This window comes from Cheilinus undulatus, linkage group 3 (genome assembly GCF_018320785.1).
Source record: "Cheilinus undulatus linkage group 3, ASM1832078v1, whole genome shotgun sequence".
Lineage (NCBI taxonomy): Eukaryota > Metazoa > Chordata > Actinopteri > Labriformes > Labridae > Cheilinus > Cheilinus undulatus.
The window spans coordinates 34,276,278-34,291,419 of record NC_054867.1 but is presented as its reverse complement, the minus strand read 5'-3'; the positions used below and the strand labels follow the sequence as shown (position 1 = coordinate 34,291,419).

General features: G+C 38.9%; 1 protein-coding gene across 4 annotated transcripts in view; it reads left to right on the top strand.

Annotated features, from left to right (window-relative positions):
* The window catches only part of cacna2d2a (calcium channel, voltage-dependent, alpha 2/delta subunit 2a), a 255,562-nt gene that overhangs the window by 63,450 nt on the left and 176,970 nt on the right, over positions 1-15,142 (top strand). For all 4 annotated transcript variants that reach the window (XM_041783642.1, XM_041783641.1, XM_041783640.1 and 1 more), the window contains exon 3: positions 8,825-8,941. In XM_041783642.1, coding sequence (XP_041639576.1) covers positions 8,825-8,941 — 117 coding nt within the window. The remainder of the gene's footprint in view (positions 1-8,824; positions 8,942-15,142) is intronic.

The following is a 15,142-nucleotide window of genomic DNA, read 5'->3' as shown; positions in this document are numbered from 1 at the left end:
GTCCTAAGTGCTGTGGAACAGGTTTTTATTGAGGGTATCTCCATACTTTGCTCTATTCAGCCTTCCCTCAACACTGACCAGTCTCCCAGTCCCTGCTGCTGAAAAACACCCCCACAGCATGATGCTGTCACCACCATGCTTCACTGTTGGGATGGTGTTGGGCAGGTGATGAGCCGGGATGGACATAATGTTAAGCAGGGAATCTTTTTTTCTCATAGCCCAAGAGTCCTTAAGGGGCTTTATTTTTTGCAAACTCCTAGCAGCTTATGTGCTTTTTACTGAGGAGAGGCTTCTGTACTCTGCCATAAAGCCCAGATATGTGGAAGGCTACAGTGATGTTGTCCTTCTAGAACTTGGTCCCATCTTCACACAGGGTCTGTGGAGTTCAGTCAGAGGGACCATCGGGTTCTTGCTCACCTCTCTTACTAAGGCCCTCCTCCCCTGATGGCTCAGTTTGGCCTGGTGACCAGCTCTTGGAAGAGTCCTGGTTGAGCCAAAGTTATTCCATTTGGGAATTATGGAGGCTAGTGTGCTCTTGGGAACCTTCAGTGCAGCACAGATGTTTTTATGTAGCCTTCTCTAGATCTGTGCCTTGCAACAATCCTGTCTCTGCGAGTCCCAGATAGCAAAAGACATTAATTCAATGTTGGATTTTGGTCAGATTGGTTATTTTTGGTTGAGGTTGAAAAATCTATGCTGTTTCAATGTTTGATTACAGTTACCATTTCAATGTTTGAAAAACTGTTGTTGAATCAGTGTGGTATAGATGATGATTTTTCAATGTTGAAATGCCCTACAATGAATTGACATCGTTTCAGTGGTGCTGATGGGGGGGGGGGGGGGTTCATATAGGCAGCTCACGAGACCAGCGAGATCTCACGGTTGAAAAGTGTTGAAATGGCCCTTCAGTATTATATTTGGGGGTGGCAGTAGCTCAGTCTGGAAGGAGTTCAGCTGGAAGGAATTGGGCTGGTGAGCGGAAGGTTGCTGGCTCGAGTCCCGGTGGGAGCAGAGCTGGACCCCAGCCTGGTAGCCAAGGAGGTTCCATCACTTGAGCACTGTCAAAGTGTCCTTGAGCAAGGCACTGAACCCCCCAACAGCTCATGGCAGCACTCAGCAGTGAGCAGCAAGGCCATCACTGTACGTGTGTGTAATATGTAAAAAACCAACAAAAACAGTGTAGACTATGAATTTCTTTTTGGGGATGAATAAAGTACGACTTTACTTTATTTAGTAATAACATTGTTTCAATGTGTAGTGCAGTGCATATTCAATCACTTTTTGCTATCTGGGAGTTCCTTTGACATGACTTGGTTTTTGCTCTGATATGCATTGTCAGCTGTGAGGCCCTCTGTAGAGAGGTGTGTGCCTTTCCAAATCATGTCCAGTCAAGTTTGGTGTCCTATTGTGTTTTTGTTATCCTGTCTCGTTTATGTGTGTCCTAATTTGTCACGTCACTTGTACTGTTTGATACTGTGTTGTATTGTTTTGAATCATGTCCTATAGTCATCTCATCTTATTTCATCCTGTCTTGTATCCTATTGTGTCTTTTGGTATCGTATCTTACCCTGTCATCATGTCGTCTCATCTCGTATTGTCTCTCATTGTGTCCTATTGTGTCATGTCATGTTATCTTGTCTCATATCATATTGTATCCTATTGCTTCATGCCATGTCTTGATATCATATTGTATTGAATTGTCACGTCTTCTCATCTTATCTTACCTCATCTCATCTCTTCTTATCTTATCTTGAGTTGTCCCATTTTGTATCCTCTTGTGTCTTGCTAACTTGTCTTGCCTTGTTTCATCTGATATCGCACTGTATTGCATTATATCACATTAAATCTTAATGCAGCAGTAAACTTCAGCAAATTGTAAGAAATATCAAACAAAAGAAAAATTAACAACTGGGTGGAATCATACTTAATTTACTGTTATTACTATAATACTAGCAGATTATATATTTGAACGTTTTTGGTAACAATAGGCATATGCTTTTTTTTTTTTTTTTTTTTTTTTTTTTTTTGCAGCTTCTTTTTTCCTGCTGTTTGTTTTGCACGAGTACCTGCAAGTGGTCATCTTCAGCTCAACCCCTTCATATGATTATCAGTAAAGTTGCCGGCCACAGTGCTCTGTTTTCCCTCTGTAGCTGCCCCATTACCTGTGAGTGAGTCAAGCTCTGAAGCCCTCAAATATAATTTCAGGCGGGTTGATGTGCTCACAGCCCTTCAGTGATGATGGTCACTCATCTCCAACCTTTAGCTAAAGGGGGATTTAAAGCCCCTCAGGCCTGTCGTTGCCAGCATTACCATGTGCTGCTGCTCTGCACACGCTTCTCCTCCAGCCTAATGCTCATTGGCTGGCTGCTCCTGTCTGGGCTGGATCTCTGTCTGGTTGACGGCACAGCTAAGTCTTTTCCCAGAATGGACAAAGAGCTCATCTGTCCATTACGGGAGCCTGTAATGACCAACCTGTCGGAGAAATGAGTGCCCTACAGTGCTATCTGTCTTGATTTGTATTTTTATTAGTCCATGTGAAGTAATAAAAAGAATGAAGTAGATGCTCCTCAGGCAAACATCTATAGTCATTCACATACAGAATGGCAGAGTAACTGATAGCAGGGCTGTTTATGTGGCAGTCCCTGATAAACAAAAGGTGTACTAGGTCATTGGCAAGGAGGACAAACTGTGTAGGTGGATATGCTACGCTGGAGCCTATTTGGGAGCATGCAGCAGCTCTGGTATATGTGATATTGACTTTTGAACTGTTAGACTTTATTTTGATAAAACAGAGTATCAAATTCATAATAAAACACTTAAGTAGGATTCAGTGACATTAGAAAAACGCCAGCATTATGATAACACTTCTTTGTGAGATGTTCAAGATGCTTTATTAGCCACACTGGAAGCTTGACTTTGCAGAGAAGATGTTTTTGCAAGTCTCCTGACCGGCCTTGTTATCAATTTTAATTCACTGAGAAGCTCCAGCATTAACAATCTAAGGCAGCGGGAGCCTGTCAGCTCAGGAGAGGCGCATGCAAACAACTTCATTTTGTCTTGTTGCAATGATTGGCCTGTTACGAATGTGACAGACAGTTCCTCCAATCACCTTCAAGATTTTTTCCCAAATGCTTTGTGTGGGAGCTTTCCCAGATAGATTAGGAATATGTCCATGCAATGGATATATAAGACAGTCTTATCTGGCATGTCAGGTTAAACAACCATTGTTGCCAAAGCAAAATATATAAAAAAACATTGAACAAACATTTTGATTGAATATAAAGGCATAGAGATAATAATATGCCATATGGAAAACAAAGGAAGTTATTCCAAATATAAATGCTTGAAAATGGGCAAATGATATTTAAACATAAATACATTTGTATATTTAACTTGGGCCTGAACTACATGAGAAAAAACATGAATGTGAAAAAATATGGTTATAGATATTTGCAGCATGTCTCTCCTGATTCCAAAATTAACCCAAAAGCATTTTCCACCTCTGAATTGGCACCATTCAGGATAGCTGATAGCTAGTTTGAGCTTAATGTGACTTTATCAGGATGGTTTGAAAGCATGGCCGTAGCACTCAGATCTCCATTCAGTGGGTAAAGTGTACACAGACTGGGTGAGAAAGCATTGCTTGTTTCCATTAAATTATCTTTATTAATGTGATAAATTCAGACCTTTAGTGCATCTGTCCTTTTAAGCCTTATGTGACAATGCTCTGATAACTATTCCAAACCAAAATATTTGCATTAATGTTATTTTTCCTGTTTTAGTCAAGTGAAATGTATTCATGGTGGTATTGTGAGGCGGATTTTGCTTAAATTTGCTTTCTGTGAACACCATCCCAGAATATATCAATGTGCAGACTGGTATAAAGACATGATAGTGGTAATAAAAACTAAAACTGTGAGGCTTTATTTCTGTAAAACAGCAGGCAAGATCTCCAGCATACTCCTAAAAGAAATAAACATGACTCCTTAGTTTTTGCTGAATTGATATTGTTGAATCATTTTAAAATTAGTTAAAAAGCTTCTGTGCTTTTATTTGAGACCTGGGTGCTGGTGTGCATATTCTAACTGAGCAAGTGTTTCTGCAGCTAATTTTCATTTTGGACCACAATGACAGTGGTTGACTTAATTTCTCAATGGTTGTGCTGGCTCTGTGCTTAGAGGAGGTAATTAAGCAGTGTGTTTTCCAATGAAACTGTTTGATGATTGTAGCAGCACTGGCTGCAGAATTATGCAGTATACTGGATTCATTTTAAATCCTTAAATGTAGAAGGAGACTGCAGGGAAAGTGAAGCAAGTTGCGGTAAAAAGTTTCCCCTGAAGAATACTCCCTAAGCTTCTTTTCTTCCTTAAAAAATGTTCAAAAAGCACAAAAATGGACCTTACCCTGTCTTGTGACGAATAAAAAAATATATATTTTGGAATCCCTCCAAGCAATATGAGTCCTATTGATCCCTGTCTTTGTCTTTGTGTTTTGTTTCTAAGCTCAGAGTAGAGAAGCTCTGCCTGTAATGTCATGGTGACTGCCATGAATCTTCCAGAGAGAGAGAGAGGCAGTCGCAGAGCGCACTCGCACACATTAAGGGAATGAATATTGATTTAAAAACAAATTTGACATGGTTTTTAAATCGACTTGAAAAATGCATTGCTTAAAAGAGTCAGGGGTTTGTGGACCGTCAATGGAGCGGAGAAAAGTTCGCTCTTGTTTTATGGTTTAATAAGATTCCATTAATGGCTTCTTCCACCTTGACAAAAAGCCCTCTGAAATGGTGCGTGTCACTGTGTGTGTATGTTTGTGTATGTGCTAATGTGTGGGTATATTCATGTGTGTAAATATTCACATGATTATGTGACTCAGGTCTGAAGACTGCCTCGTTTGAAACTGAGGGATAATGACTTATTCCTGTGTGTGTGCTTTTTTCATGGACTGTTAAATTGCAGACTAATTACTTTTTCAGGATGAGTAGCTGAAACACAAAATTAAAGCAACAAAACAAAAAAGAATGAACCACCTGTTTAACTCAACAGAAGTCATTTTGAAACATTTTTGGTGGTCATGTCCTGATGGAGAGTGCAGATTTCACCTTCATGTTTCACTTTGAGAAGTAGTTTAAAGTGTTGTTTGAAACTAAGCAGGATCCCTGATCCCTCAGAGGGCGGCCAAAATAAGACACCAGGCAATCTCGTCAGAGTGCTTGGCTGGCACCGTCCGAGCTTCTGGGGCCAGGTTTGACTGCTCCGTTGGCCAGTGGAAGGAAACCGCCTCTGGCTGCCTGCCCAGTGTCCAGCCTAACAGAGACGGATCATATGGACGCCAGTGCTTTCCTTTCCTAATTGCTGCACATCAACACATCAATGTCACAGACACATCTTTCATAACAAAGCAAGACTCCCATACTTTGGCTGTTTTAAAGGACAACAACTGTTGAGGTTTTCATAAGAAATAAGGGATTTGCTGGATCATGCAGCGTGATCTCATTGATCACAAATTGAATCTCAAACTCTGAAGATTATTACAGAAAGCCAAGGTGAAATACACTAGTTTAACAGTACGGTCTTAGTCATGAGGCAGAAACAAATAACATGTTTAACAGTTCTGGTCAGCTGCTTGACCGTTCACAGGTGTGTTATCTCCTGTTATCATTTCATTTTTTAGCACTGACAAAGCAAAAACAAACAAAGATCACTAATTATTAGTTTGGGCTTCCATGTTTGTTTTCTTGTTGTCCTGATATGTGGATGTTATGTGTAGAAGCAATTCTGAAAACTGAACTTGCCCATAGGATGACTACAAGATTTATCAGATTCTTGTGGGATTTAAAAAAATACAAACAAAAAAAATATAAAAAAAATAAAACAAAAAACGCATGGCTTGATAAGTGGCTTGTTATTTTGGAAATGCTGTCTATTACAAGCTTCTGGTTGTATGTGAAGCAGGCGGCATGATGGAGCTGATGCAAATAAAGATATAATGCTTGCTTTTGGGGCCGACCTCAGGTGGGCACTCAAGGGACCGCCATATTTTGCACTCCTGCATAGACTTTATTGTTCACCACTTAGGTCGCCACTTGGTTGAACTTTTTCGATGGAAAGAAAATTGACCAATTACCTTGAATCAGTTCTTTGTCACAGTTTCAAAAGGTAATCGTCAGGTTAACCTGAAAAAATGTATGCCTGAACCTCGGGGGGGCTTAGATACCCTGTAAGCTTGTGTTTTGCCAGATTATGTGTAAGTGTAGTGGTTCTCAGCTTGTAGTACGGGACTCATAAGTGGCTTGCAGAGCCATTTTCAGTAGGGTTGTGAATGTATGTCTGGAAAAAAATGGGAAAAAAAGTCTATCAAGTACTTAATTCCTTAGAAGACATGCTTCATACATTTTACTTTACTTGAGGTAATCCCTCAAGATCTTTCAAAAATCGGCAACAATTTACAAATTGTCATGAATAAAACAAACAAAACATGTAAGCCCTGCCTTGAGTAAGGCATTTGTGTCAGTGATTTAAACAGCTACATTTTCTATTGAACAGACGTGTGGTTGAAAGTTTTTGGAAATCTGTGTCACGATTTGGCATTAGACTGAGACTGTCTGGTCCTGAGGCTAGACCAGTTGAGAATCACTATTGTAGTGGACTTATACATTCACTAAATCTGTTAAACAACTTGTGGTTATTTTAAAAGAAGCATCAGTTATTTCAATTTATAAGTAGATTTCAGTTTACTAAGAATTGATGGATCACTAATCCCCGCCCTCTGAGCTTACTCAGACAAACATTCAACATGCTACCCAGGTCACTGGTAATGGTTTTTAGTCTGCTGGGCTTTACCTCCCAACTTTTTGCTTCAGTGGAAAGTGATGACCGACGTCAAAGAACAAAATTACTCTGCTGAAAATGTAAGATGAGCTTGTTTTAGAAAGCTACAGATGGTAAAGTTAGCAACCCTGAGCCCAACAGTAAATGCATATATGACAGAAAGTCCTTATTTTATTTATTCGTATGTACATGGTTGACACAAACATAAGGAAGTGTGATCAGCTTTTCCTAACACACATGCAGCTCGTTGCACAAGGTACGCAGCGTTTAACACATAAACAACAGCGCTTAGCTTAGCATCAGTTAGCACACTAGCAGCAACCATAATGGGCATCTTACAACAGCCAAAATAGATCCTTCACAGAAAACCTAAACACCAACAAATCATTACAACAAATAGCTAACCAACAGCCTGTTAATGATAGACACCATGTTGAGCTCAACCGTTGAGCAACTGCTGTTAATTTAAAACTATAAAATTCTTTTATTGTTTTATTGAAGAAAGAGAAATGCGTGAATAGTTTACAGCTAAACTCGTCTTGTTGATTTTTCTTCCCTAAGCTGAGGCTACATTCACTGCTGCTGCTTTGAGCTCTATTAGCATCAATGCCCTGAGCACCACACCAAGCCTCAGGTAACTGAGATGTTGCCCTCTCCATGAATCCAAAAGATCCATGTCTTTCTGTGTGATTTGATTCCTTGTTGAATACATTCCTATTTCATTTGAGAATTAGCCAAGGTAGATTTTCCAAGACAACAACTGAATACAGATTGGCTTAAATAAATTGTAGGCCCCTTTCAGGTACCTGTGGCTCTTTCCCACTTTGCTACCAGAACTCAAAGCTTAGATTTAATTTTTCTAGATTCAGTGTATTCCTAATATTTAGGAGTCTGTGTGGAGTGCATTGCATTATGTAGAAAGATTGAATATAAAGTGTGAGTAATTACTTGAGTCAATGACTGAATGAAGAGGTGTGTTTGTAGTGAATCAGACTAAATGAAATTAAGTAGACACACGCACAGCCTGAGCTAATGCAACATTTTAGCCGTGCATTTATGATTTCAAAAGCCCCTAATTGCTTTAAAATATTCACCGACAACAGGCTTTTCCTCGCTTTTCGGCAGAAGAACTGTACAAAATGGTTTTATGGTGAAAGTGGGTCTTGCAGTGTCTTAGGGCAGCAGGATAAGTGGTAATCCCCCGGGTGGTGCTCTGTTGTAGACTACAGATCCTATACAGAGCACAGGCCGCTGAGTCAGCCTTCACCATTCTTCTAGGGGGGAGCACACTAATCTCCCAAGTATCTCCCTCTGTCAGCGGTCCAAGCATCTGTCGTTCTGCCCCACCTCTAAACACCCAAGACCCTTTTAGCAACTCAGCCCCATTCCTCTCGCTTGTTTTTTGTGATTTACATGGCTTGTGTCTGTTTAATTGGTTTTACCTGGTGTTATTCTGGTAATGCTCCTAAGAGTGCTTTACATATTGAGTGAAAACACTGTAATTCCTGCTTGCTCTTTACCCAGGGGATTATGATCCTTCATAGGTTACAAAAATGCTCCAGCCTGTTTGGTTCAGCGTGGCCCTCAGTAACTTCAGGATTGGATTAAGTCCCAAATTAAGTCTTCGCTGAGCTGTAAATATAAGGCTGCTTGTTTGAGTTCCAAAGGAGTTAACACTGTGGGGATACAAGGTGTTCACCCAGCAGTGAGGATCTGCTGGAGTTTGCATTTATTTAATTTGATCCTGCCTGCCTGCCAGACTGCAGCTGGCTAGCTAAGTGCTTTGCCATTAGAGCTCTGTTCTGTGTTTAATTCTGCTACAGTGCAAAGGCTTATGGGTATAATGGCAGGCTGCGTACTGCTTGCTCTACACTAAATGTTTACCATCTTGTGTGTTACCTTGAGAACAGGCAAACAGCTCCTCTGTGATCTTCTTAATTAAACTAATAGTCCCTCTAACCTGACCTGTGATTCCCTGTGTTCTCCATCTGCAGATTTATAATGAGAAGAAGAGCCAGTTTGAGATCAAGAGAAACAACCCCAAGGACCTGGTGGAGAGAGTGGCACGAGACATCTCCAAGCTGCTCAACAGTAAGAGGAAAGCCTTGGAGGTAAGACAATGATATCCATATTATTTGGGTTTTACAAATGTTTGGGTTATCAATCGTGAGCTCTCGTTTAAAGCACATATTGGCAGTTTGGTCACCAAACTCAGGGTAAAAATAGGTTTCTATTACAGAAACAGGTCCTGCTTCTCTCTCAGAGCTCATAAATATCAAGTATCTGCAACTTTCCTACCATTGCTTGATTATGGTGATGTTCTGTACATGACTGCTCCAGCCAAATGTCTACAGTAGGGAGGTCACAATTACAGATTTTCTTGGTGCGATTATTTTCAGAGAAATAACTGCGATTTTACGATTATGATGATTATTTTCTCATTAATTAATTTCACACTACCATGGATAAGTAAAATCACATGAACACTCCTTATAGGTCTTGTATTTTAATTTATTTTCATCTTAGGATACTCTCATAACAAAATAATATATCAACAATGTAAAGTAACCAATGATTACCAGAGAAAATGATAATAATCCCATTTGGATGGACCACTCGAGTGGTCTTAGCTGATTAGTGTTTGAGTTAAGAAGCTATAATTTAGTCACATTTATTTTATATCCCTCAAATATAAACACATTCTTCATAATCACAACTGTATTTATTAAAGTTTCTTGTCAAAAACTAAATTTTCCCATTTTTAGTTGGCATTTGAACACATCATAACATATAGACTACAGTTGTCTAATTTACTGAGGTTACCTGAATGCATCATATTTTCCGTCTTCGGCTGTAAGGTTCGCTAATTAACTTCTATTCTGCCGATTCCACCGCGGATTTCTACACTCACTTAATATTGTTAGCAAACATGACTTGCTCAAAGTTTTGGAGCACTTTTCAGCATTTATCTGAGCAGCTGAAGAAGAAAATTGTCCTGAAGCAGCTTAAGTGAGGGATATGAGCCTGTTACTCCCAGCACTGGATAGCAGCAGGATACCGTATGATAGCATGCGACTCACAGGAAGCGTCTTTTTCCCTCAAGCTGACAGTTTAAGGTACATTCTTACTTGATGTGATGCATGACACCTCTAGTTTATGTTCCCCTCGAAAGAACTGATGTATATTTTTACACCAGTCTTATCTTAAAATGACGTTACCTCACAGAACCTGTGAGACTCAATAGCAGTATCGATAAGCTAAAATATTATTATTTCGGGTAGTTCAAAAATAGATAAGGTCCTAATGGACCGAGGTTTTGAGCCCCATCCCTAACATTAACATGACTTAACGCAGTTATTATTTACCTTTACTTTGGCGTACATTGCCGGGTTGTTATCCCACAGGTGCTGAAGTGTTGCCTGATTTCACTGCAACTTTGTTGTGGCATGTTTTAATTTAGGCTGGCCATCTTCCACAATGACACCCTGGTCATTTTTTTGTATCCAAAAAATTCCTCACGGCTGACTTCAACCGTTTATTCGGAGGAAACAGCTCTTCCTCTTCCATGCTGTAGTTTGTTTGGGACTGTGCCACGCACGCAAGCAACAGGAGGCGGTGACACGCGGTTGTTGTGTAACTTTGTGTTCGTTCCGGGCGAGTTGCGTCGACGTACCAATATGGTGTCCTGCATAATCTTTTCTGGAAATGTTTAAGAAATGTTACGATTAACTAATCGTAAAGTTTAATTAATTGTGTAAACGGGTAATCGTGCCATCCCTAGTCTACAGTCTTTGAATACTCTCTATCACTGAGCGCTGAGGTTTGTCACAGGTTGTAGTCGCCTCACACATCACTGTGAACTCTATGCCAGATCTGGCTGGCCTTCTCTGAGTGCTGCAGGTACACTCACTGGCTGACTCTGATCTACAAGGTGCTTCTTGGCTTGGTTCCTGCTTATTTATGTACCCTTCTTCAAAGAACTAAAAGCCACTAAGCACTGTGTTCTTGTAATATTCCCCACCTGCTTGTTCCTCATGTCAGAACTGAACAGGGGAAGAGAGCATTCAGTTTTGCTGCCCCCTCTGTATGGAATACTCTCCGGACTGATATGAAACTGTCAGAACTCATTTCAAGGGAAAACTTTCACTCTATCTTAAAGGACAGACAACGCGAGGCCATGGAACAGTGCTTGTGTTTTTAAATTGTTATTGTGACCCCTATTCCTGCACTTTAAATGTGATGCAGCTCTAATTCTGAATTATTGTTCGTTTTAACTTATTGTTTATTACCTGTCTTTTGAACTTGTATTATTTATTATGACGTGTGCTGCTGACCTCTTGGCTAGGTCACCCTTGTGAAAGAGATCTCAATCTCAATGGGTTTTATCTGGTTAAATAGAGGTTAAATAAATAAAAAAAATATTCATAACACCTGTTTACATACACAAGTAAAGGAGCACAGATTTCCACATTTCTTTTTTCTGTTTCAGTTCAAGACATAGAAATGTCAGCTCTTTAATGTGGTCAGTTGTGTAGTCTTAATCTTATTTTTTAAAAACAATTAGGAAAGTTGATTCTCCTAATTATGGTGAATAAGAGCTACATTAACTCTGGGGCATAAATGAAATGTGCAATTTTAACCCATTATTGTCAGCATCTTTCCAAAAGCAGTGTCCAAGATTTTTTTTTCATCCAAACAGTTCTGATATATGCAGTGCTTAACAAATTTATTAGACCACCACCCAAAGTAAGGTGTATGCCACAGCAGCCCTAAATTAACAGCATTGGTAATTACCAAAATCAGTTTTTATGTTTCTGCAATGGTTAATAAACCAATATGTAGAAGCTCTTTAACTGAAATGACACTTTTAATGCTAAAATATAATTATTATTGTTATCCATGAATTTTCAAATTTGCTGATTTACAAAAAAGCTGAAGAAATAGTAAAGCACATTATATTTCTTGATTAATATGTCAAATTATAGTTATTTACTTGCATTCCTGAAGAGAAAAATGAGTTTTAGTGGTTGAATGTTATGCTTGATTAATTTCTGACTTCTCAGAGAAGCCCAGTGAGCCGGCTCTAATTTGGGTATAAAAAGGTGAATTCAGTTTGAAATTCCTCATTCCTGTTCAAAATGGTAAAACGTGGAGAGCTCACTGAAAATGAAAGAGTCCACATTAAAGCACTTCATGATGCTGGATGGTCTCTGAGACAAATATGACAGGTGGTCTAATAAATTTGTTAAACACTGCATATTAAATAAGATGACTGCTGTTTTCCATTTTACATAAAACAGAACTATTATAGGTGAGTAGAGTTCCTTAAACTTAAATCTGACATGTTGGGCATCCTTATCCCAAACTCTTGAGGTTTATGTCTACATATAATTTTGCCTGACTGAGATATAATCACAGATTTTCTTTGGTACTTGGGTACCAAATATAATGTGAAAAGCAGAAATTACGTTGTATTTGAAGTTCTCACAAATATCACATTCTTTGACTAACATTAACAAGCTGAACATGACGGCTTGTTGACAAAAAGGAGCCTATTTATACAAGGTAGCCTGTCTGTTCTTTTTCTAAATGTTTTTGGATTACACTAAGAAGACTGAGCAGTATGTATAAGTAAACTGGACGGTATAATTTACTTTTTATAATTTATTCATTACAACTTCTACAACCATATTTAACAATTATCCATGGACTATCTGCTCTCCTACTCTCTTGGTCTATGGTGACTCAGAGTAAAGCAGTTGACATTTATAAGACAGCTAAGCCCTTATAAAAAGGCATAACCTCCAATTTCCACATTCAACAGCTGTACCGCGATGCGCCACAGAGCACACTGCAGAGTAAATCGCTCTCCCTCTATTAGGGCTGAATGATTTGGAAAAAAAATTTAATCAGAATTGTTCTTCCCCTAGTATTGCGATTTAATATGTGATTATTTTTTTAGGTTCCCATCTCATGTGTTTTTCAAAAAACAAGAAATAGATAATTTTATATTAATATTAACACAATATTTGGAACATTAAACCTATTCTGAACATTTTGTAGAAATGTCTTGTGATTATTTTAACCCATGTCAAATTCCATGTTAATTGTTGTATTGAACGGAATGATGACTTTATGTCTTTCTCCTTCTCATCTTTAATAAGGCAAATGTATTCAAAAACAAGGAAAGTAGTTTTTTTTTTTTTTTTTAACAAATTAATGATAGAGAAAATTTGACACCTGAATCTTTGCAAGATGTGTAGATGTGGAATCATGTTGAAATTAATGACAAATCAACCCCTAAAGGCCAAAAACCTGCTGTTGACATTCCTGCAGGAACTTGTAGTGTTTTTAGTGATGTTGTGCCCTTTCGTCTCAAGCTGCTCAGCGCTCTAGACATGCTTTGGGTGTGCACAGTCACTGGCCTCCTGTCAGGGCAGAACGCTGTGGGTTGGTTCACGCCACAGCCTGCGTATGTGGAAATTGGAGGTAAGTCTACAACCTGTTGCCAAATCCATACGTAACAAACTGTACCACAAAAGAAACAAGTGTTTCATGAGTTGAGACTAGATTCGTAAAGCCTTTGCATTCTGAGTCCCTTTTTGTATTTTTTTCCACTGAAATCGCCTCACTCTGAAAATAAATGCAACTTCATGTTGTGTCAATCATGTTTGCATATTGGCTTTGACACTTTGTCAGTCATTAACATATTTTGGAGCAGGTTTGTTTTTTTGCATTTTATTGCTTTCTTCCATGTCATTTAGGTGATGGTTTGACTCTCTCTCTCACTAAAACTTCACTTAAAACACCATGTTGTGCCTTTTCTGATCTCAGCTATAGAACAAAAATAGATTAAGACCAACATTTGCGCTCACAACCACGTAAAACAAGAAAGCATGAACTGAGAGGATGTCACCTTTCTCTCCAGCAGGCATTTTAGTAGAAAACTCGACACTGCGCCGTGACCCCTGTCACACCTGACGTGCAAATAACTTAAATATAGAAAAGGTAATTTCTTTTTCTTTCTTCAAGATCTGAAAGGACGCAATCTCAAGGTCTTCTGTCTTCCAAGTCTTTCTGTCTTTCATATCAATTTTTTTGCAATGACTAGAAAAATGCATCAGACTGTAAGTTCAAGTTTTCATGGATCCAAAAAAATGCATTACAAAAAAATGGAATCAGTGTGAAAAGGCATTTCTAATACAATGCTGAACCATAAAGCCAAATGATTTTGCCAGATGTAGTTTTAAAAAATCCTGTTGATAAACAGGTGGTGAGAAAATAATGCTTAAGTGATAAAGTTAAACAACAAGCGGAAACATTTTTTGACAACTCTGACATCTTTTTAGAGTCTGACTTCTTTCATGACTTTCTGCCCACTCTGAGTGAGCCTATGCAGCACGGTTTAATGTTGCAATCCCTCTTACTTTCTCTATTTTCATGCATTTGAGGCTGGTGAACTTTCTTCCATGTGGTCACACAGATGGGTGTTGAAAGGAGATCGACTTCATTCCTTCTGTTTGAACTCTTGTAGAAAGTAGTGTAATTCCTCTTTATAGTTAAAAAGTTAAGCTGATTATATTTTGTCAGTGACAGAAAATGGAGATAATCATCTTCTTCATTCATCCCAGCACTACTTTTCCAGAGTTTTCAGTCTGTTTCATATTTCAGGCGTATATTCTGAAAGCTAGTTTGGGCTGTGCATAAGAAGAAGTGTTATTTCAGAGGTTATCATTTCACTGTCCTGCATTTGGGGATATAATTATTCCCACTGTTCTACTCAGACAGTCCTGTGATTAGTTAGAAATTTGTTTTGCTCTCACAGTGGGGAACCTCTAACCCCTCAGAGGAGAAGAGACGGGGAGAGCACGGCGACAGGGGAGACAAGTGACAGAAAGGGAAATGAGAAAAGTATACACAATCAATTTTTAATTTTAAAAGCCACAGATAAAGTGAAGGAGCATTTGTGCTAATCCTAAAATTTGGGCTTTAAATCAAACTGTCTGAGTCCGCCGGCGTCTCACAGAGCAACAGCAAATCACGTTCAAGTCCTCACATTTCCAAGAGCGTATCATTTCCAAATTACCCAATTAGAATTTTTATTTATTGCTATTAAAAGCTAAATTAGTTATTTTTTCCTCTGCTGACAGTGAGGATTTTTAAAATCAGTTTGTTGACACTCCAACATACAGACAGCAGCACACACACATGATAAAGACTAAATCCTTTTAACCTCTCTGACCATCTACTGTATATCAGGGGTGTCTAACTCAGTTTTCACCTGGAACACATCAGCATTCACTGAGTCCTTG